Source organism: Rhamphochromis longiceps, linkage group LG4, assembly GCF_057381845.1.
Source record: "Rhamphochromis longiceps isolate RC_006_pf linkage group LG4, R_longiceps_female_GT1.1, whole genome shotgun sequence".
In the NCBI taxonomy this organism is placed as follows: Eukaryota; Metazoa; Chordata; class Actinopteri; order Cichliformes; family Cichlidae; genus Rhamphochromis; species Rhamphochromis longiceps.
The window spans coordinates 28,016,707-28,036,349 of NC_140560.1; the positions used below are offsets into that span (position 1 = coordinate 28,016,707).

General features: G+C 43.2%; 1 protein-coding gene across 2 annotated transcripts in view; it reads left to right on the forward strand.

Annotated features, from left to right (window-relative positions):
* The window catches only part of pde4a (phosphodiesterase 4A, cAMP-specific), a 54,129-nt gene that overhangs the window by 23,860 nt on the left and 10,626 nt on the right, over window positions 1-19,643 (forward strand). Inside the window, exons 1-6 of one of the 2 annotated variants that reach the window (XM_085404283.1) lie at window positions 9,040-9,915; window positions 13,027-13,212; window positions 13,633-13,669; window positions 13,848-13,918; window positions 14,706-14,755; window positions 15,469-15,581. In XM_085404283.1, coding sequence (XP_085260409.1) covers window positions 9,719-9,915; window positions 13,027-13,212; window positions 13,633-13,669; window positions 13,848-13,918; window positions 14,706-14,755; window positions 15,469-15,581 — 654 coding nt within the window. In that variant the 5' untranslated portion in view covers window positions 9,040-9,718. Of the gene's footprint in view, window positions 1-9,039; window positions 9,916-13,026; window positions 13,213-13,632; window positions 13,670-13,847; window positions 13,919-14,705; window positions 14,756-15,468; window positions 15,582-19,643 lie in introns of those variants that run through there. The other variant, XM_085404282.1, reaches the window with a different exon arrangement.

Here is a 19,643-nt window from a genome sequence, read left to right on the forward strand (position 1 = left end):
CCCAGCTTAGCACAGTCCACTAACCACTTGCTTCTATTGACTCCTGCACATCAATAATAATAAGCCTAAAGCACCAACTTCACATAAGAGGACTGAATCTGCCATTAATTACTGCTAGTGACATGTTACTAAGGAAGCAAACCCAGCCCTGTAAGACCTGGGCATCCAGTTTTAACAAGGGGTCTGGATTTTGAACAGGGTTAGAAACCTGCTGCCTGCTTTTTAGGATAAAAAAATGTCATTAACACTAAAAAAAGATTGCTGATAGTACAATTAAGATGCTTAACCCCTTGTGTTTTGATCCAAAAACACTAAAGATTCTTACCACAGACTCCTCAGTTTGAGCTAGAATGATCACAGAACAGTTTCTTAAACTCACCATTTAAAAATTCTGGATGCAATGTGTCTCAGAGTGGGATCACTCGAGGACCTCGTCCTTCTAGCTTCTCGTCTCTGTGTCAAGTTTGTGTCTCATAGTCTGGGTCTCTGTGTTCATTACTTCCTGTCTTATTTTGATGGTCTCTCATTCACTGTGTGTTGCAGTCTATTTAATCTCCTTTGTCTAGTTACCCCTGATTTGTTCCAGCTGTGTCCCACCTGTTGTCGATCCTCTCATTGTCCTGTGTGTGTATTCATGTCCTCAGTCTCCCTCTGTTCTGTCACGTTGTCGTTGTCTCCCCTCTAGCTGTGTGTGTTTCTGCTCGTGTTTTCTCCTGGTAATACTTCTCCAGAGATGGTTTGTTCCTGGCTTAAGTTTTCTTACATTTTTTGTGAGTCTTCAGCAATAAAGCAGTTTTTTTAATTTTTACATTGTTCTCAGTGAGTCCTGTTCCTGGCGCACAGCAAGCCCCGAGAAGGCATTTGCATTTGAGGTTTTTCTCAAACATGTTCTGCCCTGTGCTGAAATTACAGTTCAGCAGTGGTAGTGTGTTGCAAGTCCTCTGGCAGTCTATAAAAGACCTGTCTACCTGCAGAGAGTGTCTGCTGTTGATGGAGGTGGTGTACAAAGTATGTGGTAAAACCGGTCTGTGGGCTACTCTTCCTTCTGTTGTTGTTCGCCTGTCAGCCAGTCGAAGAAGAAGAGCAAAGTTACAACGTACGAAGAGCTGAAGCGAAATTGTTTAAAAACAATAAAAAGACTCAACTGCAGCTGCTGTCTGTGGCTTTCATATCATATTTTTTGATCTTTGATTTATCTGCACTTCTGCCAATCCTGATGAACTCTGCTGTCACTCCCCTCTAGCAACACTAACAGCAATCCAGTGACACACAGTGGCATTCACATCCAGCAACGTGTGGCTGGGATTTTAGACAACAGGGTGAAAACACCTCTCCGTATGCTGTTTGTAGGGAAATACATACACAAATGGACACAACTGCATTACCATAAATTACGCATTATGTGCATGGTGTGCCTGATGGTTGTCAGTGAAAACATTCCTCACTGCTGAGAATGAATTTTCACACATCGCAGTGGACGCTCCAAGCATTAATCCTAGTCTCAAAGAAGTCAGTATACCCGGCAAGGCTTCCAGTGTTCCAGCTTCCATACATTTCTACTAGCTAATGTTGCTTCCCAAAGCCCTTAAGCTTGAACTTAATTCTGTCTAAATAAAGCTGCTAAATTATGCACTGTTAAATTATGTCCAAAAGCTATTTGAGCTATAATTTTAAATGTGAACAGAAATACATAATACAATTAGAAAATATGAGCTGTGCAAAGGCATCACATGCCTCTGGAAGATATACAGCTGATGTGACCAGTATGGTAGGGTTAATATTAGCAGAACATTTAATTCATGGAGGAACCTTTTCTTGGTTTAGGGCATCAAAAACTGAACTTTAGTTGTCTTTCTTTAGGGTAATTTTAGGTAATGCTATTGTTGCTTAAAAGGACAAAGCCTTTTAGCCTCTGTGTGAAAAACTGAATGCAAATTTACTCACTAAGCTAATCTCTCAGACTGTTGCTAATATATGCATAAACTACTGCAGACGAAACTTCAGATTACATCTCTTTTGGGCTCTTGGGGCCTCTCGCTGTTACAGCAAGTGGTTTACTAACCCATCCTTCTCTGTAAAATTCCACTCATGATCTCATCCTCTGCATGTGTTCAGCTTAGAGAAATAGAAACGTTCCAGCCCTCTGTTTACCACCATTAGTGGGTCACTCTGACCTGTAAGCTTAAACTATCTCCCTCCCCTTACAAAACATCTCCCATCAAAAGGCCACAGGTGGTTTTTTTCTGTCTTTCATTATGTCCGAAGCCAAGAATGTCGGCATAAAAAAACCCAAAAACGGTCAGACGCTAAAACCCAAACAGAGAACACACAAAAGACACACAAAATTTCAGACTTGATGTAAAATCTCATGCACAGAACACTCTGCGTGTGGTAAGATGAAATGCAACAGTCATCAAATATGAGTATTATACAAGAAGTAGAAGTTTGATAATATTAAATTATTGTGAATTTAAACTCAAGAGAGCTTTAAATACTCCAGTGTCTAATCTAATCTATTATTATCTTGCAAACACGCTGATTAATTAATGATTCTCGAATTGGTAATTATTATGTTTTCCACTAATAATATGTCAAATATTTGTATGATATATTTAAAAAATTCTAAACATTATGTTATCAATATATAGAACTCCTTCACTCTGCATAACTATCTAATCTAGTCTCTTAAATTGGACAATTTACTGCTTTATTGCTACTTTAATGCTAGCAAAATTATATTTGTTTAGATATGCAAAATGGCAGTTAACATGGTGCATGCTAAAGTGTGTATTTTTGGTCAATTTTAGCTTACAATGAATGAACTAGTGGTAAAAAGAAAGAACAATTACTAATTACTCAGGTTTTATAGGATTGATAGGCTGCCTGGTATAACTTATCTGCCTCTAACAGCTTCATCCAATCAGTCACTGTCAAACCCGACTGTTTGACAGCGTTTCCAGGTGTATGCTAGCTGTAACTTTGGAATGCACGCAAGCTGGAAATGGAGATTATTTGCCTTCAAATGGGGCTATAGCATTGCCAACTTCCAGCAACCACTCGCAACCAGTCGGGAAATATTAATCTTTTTTCTTTTTCCCTCATGACCAGTGGTTGCCAGGCTGACCAGCATAGGCCTGTATGACTTGACCCTTATTTGCTTGCTCATACGTTTTCACCATGACTGGCAAACGTGCAAGGTGACAGACAAGTTACCGTAATGTAATAAAAACCTTCAATGAAAAAAAAAAACCTAAGCAACAGGATCGTGACAGCAGCCGACGTAAAACCTTTAACAAGAGCTTCAAGTAGAAACCAAAGCTGTTGAAAAGTAGCAGCAAACAACCATTCAGTCATGCTGAAATGTACTTATCTGGTTTACTTTTGGTCATAGGGCGCCATGTAATGAGTGTGGTTTTTCTCACAATGTGGAGTCCAGCATTACTGGTGAAATGTGGAACTCTTGAAAAGTGAAAGCGTGGGGGTAGGGGCTGAAGTGGATCTGAATTTTCGTCAGGGGTTAGCACTGTTTTGATTTTTATTGTAGAAAATTTCTGTGACTCATCTCTAATGCATGGATGAAAAGACTCAATAATGCCTTCTGAATGCAGATGGGTTGTTTTTTGTTTTTTTTTAGCTGGATAAGGAATGAGATTTCTGGAAAGATTTAAATCAGCATGAATGGATGCTGGCTGGTATGCTAATAAGGTGGCAATGTTTCTTAACGAACATAATTTGATGAGTTTAATGAGCGTTCAGCTGCCAGGTCACAACGAATCAAGACGCTTAAATATCTGATTATAAGTTCTGAAATCGTTATGATTGTAACAACGGGAGACTTGATTTAATTATTGAATTAGTGATGACACATTAGCAGATTTCAGCAAATTCGGGGGATTTTAGAGGGTGCCTCCTGACCAGACAGTTACTGCACCATAAGCAGTCTTCTCGCATCTCCGTCTAACTGATTATTACTGTGTCCTGCCCTTTTTTTCCCTTTTCCATCTATGCCATTGCATTACTCTCACCCCAGCTCTGTGAAGCTCCAGTGACCAAATGCCCTTTTGTTGTCCATGTGGCTTGGCTCCAGCACTTTCCCTTCAGAGCGCTTGCCTCTTGCGCATTGTACTGTAAATGTCGGCATTAAAATGTAAGGAGTCATGAGCGTGCCTCTATCTCTCTTCTTATCTGGTGTTTGCCTGAGAACACAAAGGGCAAGCTGAGGCAAGCGGAGATGGCAAGCCTGCTCTGGACATGTCATTTGAGATGTGTCAGTTACGGGCACGCTGCCCTAAAAGCTTTGCCCCAGCCTGAGACTGCTTCGTAATAAAAAGGCCTAATGTGCTCGATAGATCCGCTGATGATTCAACAGCAGCAATAAGAGTACAGCTGTGATTACATGGTCAGCCTATAAAAGTAGCAGCCTTTCCCAATTTGCAAGTCCTCACTCCTCTTCCCTTCAACTGGCCTGACTGCCGCCCCCACAGTGGTAGCAATCAGCCAGGTGCTAAATGCCTGGGTGAGGCACAGCTCATGGGTGGGTGGGTGCGTGCGTGGAGGGGGGAATGTTGTGGAGGGGAGGCTGAAATTGCACGTGGAAATAAGCATCTGTGCTTGCTTGGGAGAGGAGGAAGCGGGGGCAGGAAATAACTGTCATTCTCCACTAAGGCTGAGAGTACAGACTGAAGAGAGAAAGGCTGACGGACTCACACAGGTTAATCATTAACTCGCTGAGCTGAAGAAAATTAAGAAAAAGGATTGTTGGGGCGGGGTTTGGAGTATATCGTTTCTTTTTTACAGTCGTTTAAATGGATGAGTGTTGCTTCATCCCTTCAGAGAGGTCTGATTAACCGCAGTGCACAGTGTGATGGGGAGAAAGCAGAGCTGACACCAACCAGGCTGTTGGGAAAACGCTGATATGGCAGCAGGCTGCCCCTGCCAGGGGCTTCCTCGTGATGACTGTTAATGAATAATCGATAGCAAGCGACGTTCAATGGAGGGAGTGTATGTAAATCTCCTCTACGCTCTCATATGGACTTATAGGTTTAATTAAACTAATCGCTGTATTGACTTAGGGCTCCATAGCCCTTTGAAGCCTGCTGTAGTAATGACATGAAACCAGGCTTCCCCTTTTGTTGCAGAAATGTATGCAGTGAAGAGACTAAATGAAGTGCTGCTGCAGCACAGTCCAATTTTCGTGGTTCTCTCTGCACACATGGACTCTTTGTAAGAAAAGGCACAGCTGTAATTTAATAAGCAAATAGAGATGCATTAATACCTGTGCATAAGACTTCTCAGTGTAAATACAATGCAGCTTGATGTTATAGGGTTAGTGAGCATGCAGGAAATTAGCTTTATTTTCCAAGTCACTGACTGACTACATCTCTCAGTCATGCAAATCAAACCGCATTGTTAACACATATCTATAACCATAGGTGTGCGTCACAGAGCCCCAGTCATTCACAGAGGGAAGCATTCAGGTAGCTATATGAGAGACAGCAGCTTTAATCACGACAGAGATGGTTTGCTATCGGCATTAGAAGGGACTCTGTTGGCACAAATCCCCCCTTCCCCCTGAAACCTCTGATCATCATGTCATTGTCTGCAGCAATACACTCCAGGGACTCAGCTTTCACATAATGAAACCAAGAGAGCTGCCCACAGCCCGGCTTATAATCACCCATATGTGTGCGTGTCCGTGTGTGTATGTGCGTGCAACTAGTTCGCCTTTTTATAGTGTTGATTGAAAACAAAAGAGTTTCAGCATTAACGCTCTTCTGTGTGTGCGCTTAAGCATATCATCGGGGTGTGTTTTTGCCAGTATGTGCTCACGCGCGTGTGTGTAACAACCACGGGTGTGCATGAGTCACTTTGAGAGGTTTCACCAGCTATTATCGAGCTGGGACTTGGTATTTAAAAGGAGATAGAATAATTGTCTCTTCATCAGCTCTCCAGAGATTACAACAGTAACTGTCAAGTGAATTTGAATTCTTGACATTTTCCCAAAGTCTGGCTGTGAAAGGCACTGTTCAAACAGGATGTATGCAAGGCCTTTTCATAAGTGACTTTCCAAGATGAGCTCCACCATCCATGCCGAGTGCATCACAAACAAACGGTAGTTGCTCTCTCCACCAGGAAGAGAAGTGAGGGAAAAGATAGATTCAGAGGAAAAAGTAAACCAATGAACGCAGAAGGCAAGAGGCGAGAAGGAAACGGCTCGACGAGGCATCTTATCTTCGGCGTGTTTTTCGCCGTGCTCAGGCTTTAAGCCGCCTGCTGAAAGGTGGAACACTGAATTCATGCAGCAGGTTTTGCTTGGGCTCTTTTTGTTTTTTTCCCGAAGCTGCTGTTGCAGAAAAAGGCTGAAGGAAAAACAGATACCATTCACAAGTCATCTCATTTATGCTCTCATTCGGTATGTGCGCAGTGTATATTAAAATTGTGACACAGAGTTTGAATAGCTTTCTTCTTTTTGTCTTCTCACTGCTGACACACACAAAATCAAACACACACACCCACAAACACACACAAATGTAGGTTTGTATCAGCATGCACACAGACTTCTACAATTTGAAATATTTGTATCCCAAACAGGGACAAAAGGTTAGTCCTACAACCAAAAACAGGAAGTGTTTGGATTACATTTTCCACTTAGACAAGCAGAAATTAAGAATTGTATTTAGTAAACAATCAGCAGTATGAGAGCCTCTAAAACATCAACTGTATTAATGATTCTTTATACTGCAGAAGCAGAACAACCTGCAGCACAGACATAAAAAATTAACAGGCGTTTCTGTCGCACGAATATGTGAACTGTTCCCAAATATATATATATATACCGCCACAAAATGCAATGTTTTATCACAGCTGCCTTAAATTACCTTATCAGTAATTGTTCCTACAATGGTTAATTCACCAGGATGTTCAAGCTTTTTCCAGTTAAAATTGTCATTTTTAATGCTTAAATATAATTATTGTTGTCATCCATGACATTTCAAATTTGCAAAAAAGCAGAAAAAATCTATTTTTTTTAATTAAGATGCTAAATTACAGTTAATTAATTGCATTCCTGAACAGAAATTAATTGTCATTTTTAACTTAATTTTAGTGGTTAAATGTTATGCTTCATTAATTTCTCAGTGAATACAGTGTGCCGCCTCAAATTTGGGTATAAAAAAGTTAATTTGGTAACTTCCTGAAAGTTACCTTAAGTTTTTGACAGACTTTTAAAATATTTTTCTTGTTTTATGATAGTTGATATAATAAACTAATTCCAAAAAAAATATAAAGTCACTGGTGGGAAACATTCATGGCAGTTGTTAATCTTCCAGGAGTGGAGTTCACACAAAATTCCCTCCAAGGTTAGACGACACAGAGAAGATGCAAAAACACCCGAGACCTACAACTACGACTCTACAGTCAAATTTCAGCAGCATCCTAAACGTTAAAGTTAATGACAGTTCACTTTGAAAAAGACAGAAACAAGTATGACTCATTGGGAGGATCCAGGAGAAATCCTGTTTTCTGTAAAAAAAGAACAGAAGAACGCAACTTAAATTTGCAAAGCTGCATCTCGACAAACCCAAACCCTTCTGGAGCAACGTCATTTGGACAGAGTAGACCAAAGTGATGCACAGCACCATGTTTGGAGAAAGCCAAACACAGTACGTCAGCATAACCACCACGTACCAACTGTCAGCACAGTGGTGGAGGGGTGATGATCTGAGTTTGTTTTGCAGCCACACGACCTCGGCACCTTGCATCAAATCGACCATAAACTCCTTTGTGCACCAAAGCATTCTGGAATTCCATGTGAGGCCATCTGTCCAGCTAATGTTTAATGGAAACTAGATCGTGCAGCGGGACAGTGAGCTCGTGCACGGCAGCAAATCGGCAACAAAAATGAAAAAAATAAAAAAGTTAAGGTGATGAAATAGTCAAGTCAACGTCCAGACATTAACCATGCTAAGAAAGCTGTGGAGAGACCTTAAGAGAGCTCTGCACCAACTAATGCGCACAAACCTCAATGATATGGCCCAACATTGCGAAAGATGAGTTGCAAAAAAAGTCTTCCACAACGACGTGAGTGACTCATAAAGTCATACAGAAAATGATTACTTCATGTTATTCCTGGGGTGCACTTTTTTCACACGGCTACAAGTTATTTACACAGTTTGATTTTTGTAACTTCAGTAACTATGCCATCATGGAGTATTACACAGCGCTGGTCAGTGTAAAACAATAAACACTGTGGTTATTACCAAGACATTTTGGTACAGTATCTAAATAAATTGCACACACTCTTTCTCTATTCAAAGGAAATTGCTAAATTTCCAGCAGTGTTGTTGCCAAATGCCATTTTGGTAATTTCAGGGTTAATCAGTTAGTCACAATGCTATTAATCAATGCCTCCTGGTATGAAAGTAACAAATAACACCTCAGGAACAGTGCTGACAGCTAACCTGACACCTGCAGTGCTTCAGTGGCTCCAACTTAGTTTTAATAAACACTACAGAGACTTGTTTCATCATTTTTAGTGGCGTGTTAAAAAAAACCCCAACAACCACAAAAAAAGAGCAGCACTCTTCACACACAAAAATTCAGCTTGGGGCTGTCTACTATTATTATCTACAATGCCATCACTGAATTAGATGTGGTTGACCTATGCACCTTGTCTGAAAGCTATTTCATGGTCTAATTGTTGCTCATAGAGAATATTATGCTAGAACCGTGTCTGTTCCCATCTAAAGGCCACAGAAAGTGCTGCTGGTGAAGGTTGTTGATGTCAAAATACAAAATGTTTTGGGCGCAAACCTTGCACGCTCTTTTAGTAGATCGTGTAAACATTTACACAGGGGTATGAGTCAACCCATTTTCCCCTGATTTTTTCTCCCCCCCCTCTCTCTCTCTTTTCTCCTCCTCTCTTTTTTGGGCTGTTTGTATCTCCTCTTCAAATCCTCATTACACAGGCTCTGCGTGTTTCTCTATTCTCTCGCCTGTGGTCTGTTACTCGTACTGATCAGCCTTCCTGTTGCTGCAGAGGAAGTGTGAGCAGAGAGATAAGGATAGTGAGAGCACATGCTTTCATCAGGGAGGTGGGAGGGGGGAGAAAAACTTAGACGAGAGGGCAAAAGGCTGGCTAATTAGGAAATTAGCAGTTGGTGCATTAGCGGCAGGGATGTCTTAAGAGTTGTGAACGTGAGAGCAACAGCAACGTGGAGACCAGGAGGGGACGGAGGTCCGGTTTGGGTCAGCCTGTATGGGAATCAGAGTTGATGTGGTGAAACATCAGAAGAGCTCTCTGTGAGGCTGTCAGGGGTGAGGAACACACAAACCCGCTCAAGCAAGGATTAAAAAGACCCAAATTAATCCAGGGAACAAACTGAGGATGCAAGAAGGGGGAACTGGATTTAAGGTATCCAGGGCATGAGGATCACATCACAGGATACGCATGTTGATGAAATTTGACTCCTCCAGTGTGAGACGTGTGCAAGAGCAGGACTAAAGGGAGGATCAGGCCTTGTTATTAGACCTCGCTCTGGATTGAGGACAGTTTGCAGCACATACGTCAGGTGCTTTGTTTTTTTCTGCCTGAGTACTCACTGAAAAGTGGATGAGGGGGACTGCGTGGGAGGGAGACGGCCACAGAGAGCAAGACAGCCAGTTGTAAGTGGAGGCTGGGGGAGTTTTCCTTCGCCTGTCAGCTCCAGCAGGGCCAGCAATGAGTCAGAAGAAGCTGACACGACAGCTGACATTGTGGGAGAGTAGTGAGGGTCCACCTCCGGTGCCCCCGCTCACCTCACCCGTGTCGCCAGGGGATCAGTCTCGGGGACACGGAGGAGGCTCTGCTCTGTTTCGGCGCTTGAAACTAAACCGCAGTATTCAGGAGCGCAGACGCTCATCTCACTGTGTTTACAGGTACAGTTGTGCACCAAGACACTGATCTTTTAATGTCCTGGTCGTGACTAAGCAATCTTTGTTCATTAAAAATAAAAAGAAAGAAAGAAAAAGAGAAAAATATGCAGAAGTTATGTGTAACAGTTATGCCTTAGTTCAGGTGCGGCGTGACCATTTCAACGTTTGTCCAATATGACTGTAATGCAGCTCACTAAAGTGGATTTCAGAGCAAATTATTCCATGCACACACTGTTAAACCATTAGTCAGATGGATTAGATTTGGAGAAGTGCTGAATTCAGAATGCTGAAGTCTCATAATTACTCTGAAAGTCTGCAGGAAAAAAAAAAAACAGCACATGCAGCTTGCAGAGAGTCCCCATGGCAGACATTTCTTATGTCTTCTTCATTACTGAGGAAACATGTTTAATGATAATTTGATCTGCTGCCATATCCTCAAAGCCTTCTGGGGCAAGGAGTGCCTCCTAATTGGCCAATTTATAAGTAAATTCCAAAAATATCACACTTCATGCTTAATTTTAGAAATTGAACTGAAGGGCGTTCACAACTGTGTTGACAACAAAAGTTTGGGAAGTTTAGGAGACGTGGAGAGGTGCTGAGGAGATAAAAGTGATCCTATATCAAAAATAGATGCTGCGTCTGCTGCTGTTGCTGCAGTGCAATGCGCCTACATATCTGTCCTTGTCATCCCAACATTTAAACGCAGGTAAATATATATGAGGAATCCTGTGGCTGTTTAGGTGTGTAACAAACATAATAAATCCAGCAGTATACCTTTCGCACATGCTGTCAGATAAATTGGTGTCTGTCTGCACTGCTGCCTGTCCATCTTTTTCTTGTTACATAATGCCAAACTCTGAAACCCTGTTGAATCAATACTGACTTTGGTTCTGTGTTGCAAGATCTAATCTTGCTTTCATCTCAAAAAGAAAAAAAAAATGCCAGAGGAATTTTGCTGACGTTTGCTGGAGACTAAAGGTTTGTGACTGAAGGTGGTTTGGGGGAAAAAGAGGGGAGTGTAATCTGAGCAGTATGTTGTTGTGCCCCCTTGGGTTAAGCTCATCTGGGTTACGCTCTGAATTTTGAGGAGAAGGGAATTAATTGTTGATTTGCAGAGCTGTAAAAGGCAATAACAAAGTTATCATCAATTTATTTGGTACTTTGGCAAAAGATGGCGAAAGCTGTAGTTTATCCAATGGGCACCTCAAAGCTGCCTCCTAGAGCGAGAAAATCCCCACAGAGTCCCGTATTGAAATGTGAAACATCTTTACTGCCTGGCATGAAATGGGTTTGCTCTCTGTAGCAAGTACCAACCTATAAATAAAACTTATAATGTCAATACACAAACAGGCTTTAAAGATCTCAACCATAGAGGCCTAATGCAATAGCATCATTGTAAAATTCAGGAAAGCAATGCTGAGCTTGAGAGAGAATTTTATTAATAATATTTTCCTTTTAAAGGTTGACTTTTGAAAGCGTAATTGGTCTCGCCCCCGATTTAGTTAATGTATGATTTAAAATTCAGCAGCATAGAAATGTAAAACAACATTTGGTCAGTCGTCTTTCACAGTTAAAGGTCCTCAAATTTGGAATATTCTGGAAATAAAGACATTGAGTGCTTTGAAAATTTTAATGCACAAGATAAAACTATGGCTTAAACAAAATAACTTTTTTTTTTTTTTGATGAAATGGGTCTCCTGTAATTCTTAGCTCTTGCTCTTACAAGTTTGCAGTTGCCATTGTTTTTGCTATTTGGTGTACTGTTTGAGTCTATATTTGTATTGATATGCTGTGTCTTAAAAGCTTGAGGACAATTATTATTGGTGCTATGTACATCACACCTGATGCGTTTTATTTGAATGCTGGGGAGGATTTTTTCATATATATTAATCACTAAACTTGACAAGCTGATGGAAACACAGCAGGAGGTATCTGGCAGCACACTTTTCCTCTGCTAATTCGAACCAGCCCTCTTCAACAGGTTTGTGTTTTGGTACCTTTTGGAGCGTTTTTAATGGAATTATCTGTCATACATTATGGCTTGCTCTGCGGTTGACTGAGCAACAGACCATCCAAGATATCTGTGCTCGTGCTTTTAGTCAGCAAAATCCAATATTTTATGTGTTAGCTCTAATTAGCAGCAGTGTCTGAGCTGTGCACCGGTGCAGTGTCAGAGTGGAGCTTGTTAGCATTAGCTAAAAAGTTAGCAATCCACCCCTTTTGTCCACATAGAGTATGGGCACTTCAGGTTGTAAAAATTCCAACATAGCGGCAAAACGCTAACACAGAGGCATCAAAATTGGGCTTCACAAAACCATAGGTGAAGTTGCGGCACATGTGTCTATTTTTTTTTTCCAAACCCATTTAAAAAGTATTTAGGATTTTTTTCCTGGCTTTCACTCTTCTTCTTCTTCTTCTTTCCTGCCTTTGTTGGAACATTTCTACTTATTGCAACATATTATCAGATCAGTGGATATAGGTCATTCCATTGTTAGGATAGAGTATTGCCTCACCCGCATTTTCTCATGTGCATCCTTATGTGTGTTGCACAACAATCAAGAAAAGGGGGGCAGAAAAAGTCACAGAAAAACTTCTTCCCAGCATTGCTACATGTCTAAAGGCCACAGGGGGACTTCAGTTTGAGTGTCCTTAATCGACCAGTAGTTTGTTTTAACGTCAGATCTGTAGCAAAATCAACATTCTCAATCAGTCATGCCTCCAGATAGAGAGAAAGCGTTGGCCCAGAGAGAATGTGCGGTTGATGTGGCTCGTTTTCCTCACTTAAACACAATGCTCTCTGAGAAGTGACATGTCAGTAAAGTGTAATTCTTGGAGAAACCCTGTGGCAGCCTGCCAATCCAGCTGAACCACAGAGTTACCGCTGCATGCATTCATGCCGCAAAGTGTCACATCGCTTTCTTCAACTTTCACTCCAAAAAAAAGGAGAGAAACACTGCAAGAGGCTGAGCTGCATCATCACTCGTGTCTGGGCATTCAGGGTTATCTCGATAATGTTTATCCACACTGTGAAATAAGAAAGGCGGCAACAGAAACCTGCAAAAATGGAACTCATCTAAAACCCTTGTACTCTCTCTTTTCTCTCTCACTCTGCAGCTTTGATTCAGAAAATGGTCCCTCGCCAGGCCGCAGTCCCATGGATTCGCAGGCGAGTCCTGGGTTGGTGCTCCACCCCTCTTTTCCCCAGAGCCAGCGCAGGGAATCCTTCCTGTACCGCTCAGACTCAGACTACGACACGTCCCCCAAAACCATGTCACGCAACTCCTCCATCAACAGTGAGGGGTAAGCACGGAGCCATCGTTTGGATCCATCATGTTGAGGACAGGATGGAAACATGTTTTTTTTAAACCCACAGTGTCCACTCACGCACATCACAGTAACTACACATTATCCCAATCAACACAGCATTGGGAATGGGATTGTAATTATGCATCCATTATGCTAATGAAATCATGATGAATCCTCATAATATTGACTGTTGTGCTCTGTTTCCTGGTCTGTTTTTCAGTAAGCTTAAAAAACCTCAAACCTTTCATGTGTTTCAGGGATTTTTTTTCCTGTTTAGATCCACACAGGTCTTTGTAAACATCCAGCTCACAGATACAGCCTCTCATATAAACACAAACACAGAGCACCGCAGCAGCCACAACCACTCATATTCTTCTCATTCTCTGCTTTTTGTTTTCACCTTTGGTCCTGCAGGCATACAGAAGACATGATCGTCACCCCTTTCGCTCAGGTACGTATTCCCTGTGCACCTCATCTGACATGTTTAATTGCTGTAAATGGCTCAAAAAGGCAGCTAATTAGTGCAGTGAACTTGTCCTCCCCCCCTCCCACACCTCCCTGCTTCCTCCCTTCCTCTTTCCTCCTCCCTCCTCCTCCTTTCCCTCCCACGCTGTCCATCCATCCCCCAGGTGTTGGCCAGCCTACGAACTGTAAGAAGCAACTTCACCATCCTCGCCAATGTCACAACACCCACTAACAAGTCAGTATCATGCTGTCAAACACCCCTTCCCCCCCCCACTTAACTTGTCACGACTGCCTGCTTCGTTTGCAGTGTGTGTACACAAATGTCTCGGTTTCCTTGATCCCATGGGGAAACACTTTAGTCATCATGATTAACCAGTTTATGATGACCAGACAATGCTCAAGGAATATGTGATGTGCATTATTTGGCATATTTCCAGCAAGCTTTAGCTGAAGACTGAGTGCAGAGAGCTCAGTGCCTCAGGTGTATGTCCCTGACTCTGTGCCCAGACGATGGAGACGGTCAATAACACTAAAATTATTCTCCCTTGTAATGCAGTAGACAGAAGGAGCTCGAGCTGGCAGGCTTTGAGTTCCACGTCAATATGATATATAAAGCAATGCGCCACTGAATTATCAGCATCTATAATTACACGGCGGTGTACCCTTGCCGTACGATTACAAAAACCACAAAAGCCTTTTGAGAAGAAAGCCGAACTCAGGCTTTGTCTTTAGTCATTTTTAGACTCTTTCATTTTTGAAGTGAAACAAGAGACTTTGTGTGCACTATTAAAACAAGCACCTTGCCGTGTTATTGAGTACCAGATGAAATGTTAATATTCACTCCTCCTCTTGTCTAGTGTTTGTGGGCATATAGACGAAAAAACATCAATACAAATTCTTATATCTCCTGTCTGAGCCCTTTTTTAAAAACCATATATTGCCATGTTGCACGAGTGTTGAACCCCAGCAGGGGGCAGCAGAGGGCAGTTCTCAGACTGATGTAATGCTGTCTTTGTCCACAGGAGGTCACCAGTAACAAGCCAACCCACTGTTCCCCAAGCTACACTCTCTGGTATGTTGTTAGCTAATTAAAACTCTGTCCAGCGAGTTTCCTTTAAGGACACGCCAAGGCTCCCACTCTCCCCTAATGACCGCAGAACATCACATAATATTATGTGGCTATTACTGAGGAAATGTTTAATCAACTGCACTGCGCAGACTTTAGGAAATTGGGTGGATCTTAATTATAAGGCTTAAGCTATTATGGCTATATGGGTTAATAAAATGTTGAATTTAATCACTTCTTGCATGCAGATGTACAAAGTGCATGTAAGAATAGCTTCATTTAAACTGAAACTTTTAGTTTTTATAGGATTCTTTGAAAAAATGTGGAGCCAGGAGGTTGCAAGACCGCCATTGCCGTGGGTTGTGAAATAGATATGAAAAATAAGTGTTCAACAAATACTATTTTTGCAGTTTTTATTTTATTAATAAAACTGGTATTTTCTCTTTTTGTATTAAAAAGCTTAATCCTGATTTAAAATGTCAGAATGATACATGACATTATCAGCACAGTGATGTTGCTTCACTAGACTATTTTTCACTAATCTCAGCTTTTTAGGTTAATTATGATTCAGTACTGTGCAGTGCATGTCATCTTTGAGCCAAGGTGGAAGACAGAAAGTGCGATCACTAGAATGTGACCCAGATCTCCATGCACACATGCTCTTTTCACACTTCCTGCCCATTTATACTTTGACTATGTGTGGTGTGTGCCCCTGCTAGAAGAGACATACCAGCAGATGGCTCGGGAAACTCTGGAGGAGCTGGACTGGTGTCTGGACCAGCTGGAAACCATTCAGACCCACCGCTCAGTCAGCGAGATGGCGTCCAATAAGGTGGGCACCTGTTCGCACACAAATATGTTCAGCTTCACCTTCACTGTTCGCCTATCTCGGCGTAAGCGCCCTGCTGAGATAATGAGCAACATATAAACTGATCCACAAGGCTTTTCCAGCCTCCTCCAGTGCTTGTCACATGTGACCTTCACACATATTCACACAGTATTGCTCAGCACATGACTCATCAGCTGGAGTATTCATGTGCCACTTAAAAAAGTGATCATTTGCAGTAATTCTGGGTTTATTTGCAGTCCTGTGGTATTCATAAATAACTGATGTGGAGTCCTGTGTTCAGCTAGTGCTTTCCTTTTTGGTTGGTATACTGAAAAGCTGGGGGGGGAAACAACTCTAGTGGTTGGTGTGGTTGTAAGCAGTATTGAATTTTGGTGCATTTTTGCATTAGTATGTTTATAATTCATATGTGTGCACATGGGCAGGATTCTTACAGATGCATGCACTTTTGTTTGTGCGGGCACAGGAAGAGAGAGAGAGCGGTAGAGAAGGGTGGGATGTGACGGTTTGTGGGTGGGAAGGACAAGGGAAGGGGGTGGGGGGGGGTGGATAGGTCCTGATGCTGATGTCTCTGCTGTAACCTTGGTTGCTACCGAACAGCAGCAGGGTCTGCCCTTCCCTTTTTTGTCATTGGCTTCCCACTCTGACCATAAGCCATGTGGCTTAGGCAACAACCAATGAAGCACAGGCAATGCTCCTTTAATAGTGCTCTGTCTTAAAGAGACAGCATCCTGTGCCTTGTTGATTTTATTCCAGAAATTCTTCCCATGCTTCACCTCTGTGTTAATAATTAGCAGCGTTCTTTGTGCTTGTAATCAGGCTTGTGATGAAAAGAGCGAGGGAAAAAAGAACACAGTGATGAATGAAGGGACATAGTTTATGTGTCAGTGCACATACAATGCACAGAGAGAGAGAGGAAGACTCTTGGTGAAAACGTAGTCTCTGTGAATATGTCGCGGCGTCTTAGAAGGTGCAAATAAGACATCCTCCACGCTGCCAACATGGAGGTGCACACATGAATATTCCCACACAGTCTCTCACTCACACTCACACCCTCACTCACACACATATTTCCGACAGACGTACATGCTGTCTTGTTGCACATGCGCTGTCGGCATCTGAATAGAGGCGAGCGCAGACACTCACACACATGCACGCGCCTGCAGCCACACTGCCTGATTAGCTTGCGAGAGCTGTCTACAGCATCCAGGGAAATGGCGCAAGAGGCAGAGCATTTGAGGAGAAGCGGCAGCCTAAAGCAGCGGGATTAGACCTCTGGCATTTTGGCCAGCTGCTGCACGGATTGACTGGGAGCAGAGGACTGTGCTGCGGAGGTATCAGGAGGCAGCCGGACTGCCTCTGCTCCGACTGTGTGTTACTGGGATCGGTGTGAGACGGCACAGACGGGCTGATGCACCGGTAGGATTGGGCCGGGCCTCTGGATCCGTACTGTGGGGGAGGGGCAGCCGACGCAGAGAGGGAGACTGTTTTTCCAGACCACAGCTCTGGTTTGATTCTTCAACCTGACTGTCTGCTACAGGCCTGCCTGCATCCCATTCTGTCCCCCTCTCTTTCTCTCCAGTCTTGCTGTTCTCTTGCTGTCATCAGTTGTTTGCCCGTTCTCCCTTCCCTGGTCCTCCTGCTATCCAGGCTCCCTTTGCATCCACTATTTGAAACCTCAGTCATCTTTCTCTCCTCCCGTCATCATCTCTCCATTGCCCTCACCTTTTTTTTTTTCATTAGTGTTTGTGAAGCAGCCCAGCTCTCGTGACATTGTTTTTTTTTTCTTTACATTTCTCTTACATTGCCACTCATTTCCACCATTCGCTGCTGTCTTTGCCCTTCAGACGGTCCATCGCTCCCTGTCTCCCACCTCCCCTGCCTCCATCTTTACTCTTTCGGCTCCCATCCACCTTTACCCAGCACTGACTATATATTTGGGTCAGCCTGCTCAGCAAATGGGATGAGATGTAGTCTCCACAGCAGCCGGATCCAGGGGGCTCCTGGTTTGCCCTCATCTTCGGACCACACTGAGGCTGGAGCCTGACTCAGGAGTGACTGGGTGGCCTGCTTTGGGGTATTGCATGTAGGCAAGGACAATCTGCACCAGCAGCCCCTGCCCTCACCCCCTTCCCCTGTTCCTTTGACCCCTTCTTGGGGCAGCCGTCACTCTGGAGTGTCCCGGCTTGACTGGCTGTGGCCTCTCCCCACACACCCTGACGACGCCCTCATGCCACTGGGGGACTCGCAGCACCTCTACCCCACTCCACTACCGAACCTCCTGCCGGTGCCATCGACCAAAACCCCCAGTCACCCTCAACATGGGTGTGGTGGAGGCCATTGACCCAGCGCCGTCCCCCTGCCCCTCGCCTGTACCAGGGGGCTACAGGCTGCCCCGCTCCTCCAGCTACAGTCCCTTGCAGGGGAGGGCAGGGGCAGAGCTGGACCTCGATGCAGCTGCTGGAGGAGTTCTGGAGGGGGGTGGGACAGCAGCAGAGCGCAGGACACCCTTAGTGGACCTCTTCTGTGAGACCTGCTCCAAGCCCTGGCTCATCGGTTGGTGGGACCAGGTAGGGCTCGGGGAACTTGCAGAAAACAAACAAGGCCTGGCGGTGGCCATCTTGGATGGATGCTGTGAACTCTACAAGTGTTATGCATGCATTAACAACTCATCTGTTAGCTAGCCCTCATTATGTGTCTTTTTTAAAAATTCACCAGTTGTTGCGTCATCTTGTGAATATATTGAGCTTATAAGGGAAAATCTTAAAAGGTGCTACATTAGATTTGTTTTATGTGGACTCCATGTGGTGCTGGAAGACTTTCTGGGTCTGGCAGGGACTTCATTTCAAACAGTAAGTCAGAATGCTGGCCAGTATATTCCTGTAGATAATTTACATGAAACTACTCAGCAGGAACAGTGATAGGGGAACAGAATTTATTAACTCTGCCCAGTGTTTCTACACTGCAGCAGAACTGTAAACAAAAAGACAATAATATCAGTCTCATTCTTCATCCCCCTATAACCTGTCTACATCCGTGTCCTGTGAGAGTACACCGAGCTGCTTATAATCTGAGAAATAGCCTTGGGACTTTATGAAGTAGTCCAGCAGTTTTTACTGCAGGTACGATGCAGTGTCACATAATGGCCATTTCTATCCTTCACACCTGCGTCCCACATCCCTCTCTCTGGCTCTCTCCTGCTACCCCGAAGCTGGCCTCAATACAGACTAAAAGAAGGCAAGCATGCTGTCAGTGAAGGAGAAGCTTATTGTCTTGGTTCTGTGTAGATGCTTAATCCCCCTTTTGGTTATTTAACCCTCTGACTCTATGTAAATTTATACATTTTCACAGGTTTTTATTAATAAATGAAATTTGTAGACTTGTATGTGATGGGATATCTCGACACTTAATAAAAAGAAAAAGAATAAGGATTATAGGATTTACTTGATATCTCTGTATCACTAAGTACAGGTTATACTTTGGAGCACTTCCACGTGTTTTATTCATGACGGTATATATGCCTAAGATATATGCCTGATATATACCTTACATATGCAGGTGTGTGAGCCCACAGTCATGTCTGAACAGTGTTTGCATGTTTGCTTCATTAGTCTGTATCAGAGGAAGAGTGTTGTTTGTCCTGGCACTCGGACTGGCACTGTAGAAGTGTTGGTTGGCAGCTATGACTCAGCGTTACAGCATTAGGGAAGGAAAGAACCAAAGAGCGGGAGAGAGGAGGTTTGGGCTGAGCCTGCTTGCCTAAGTGTGCCACTGGGCTTCACTGGCCTTCCTGGCTGCTGATGGCTGATTCTGCCTGATTGCTCCTACAATTTATTGTTACAATTAGCTATTTGCCTGGCTTATTATGTAAGAGGTGACAGGCCAGGAAATGATGGGAAAATGGGAGATAACTATGGGGATAAGAGTGAGAGATGGGGGGTGTTGCACAAAATAAAACGGAAGGAAAACAAAGAGGAGCTTGTGACAGAGAAGGATTTGGGAGCTCAAGGGAGGTAATGGAGAATGCTGTTTACCTCTAGGGGGAGG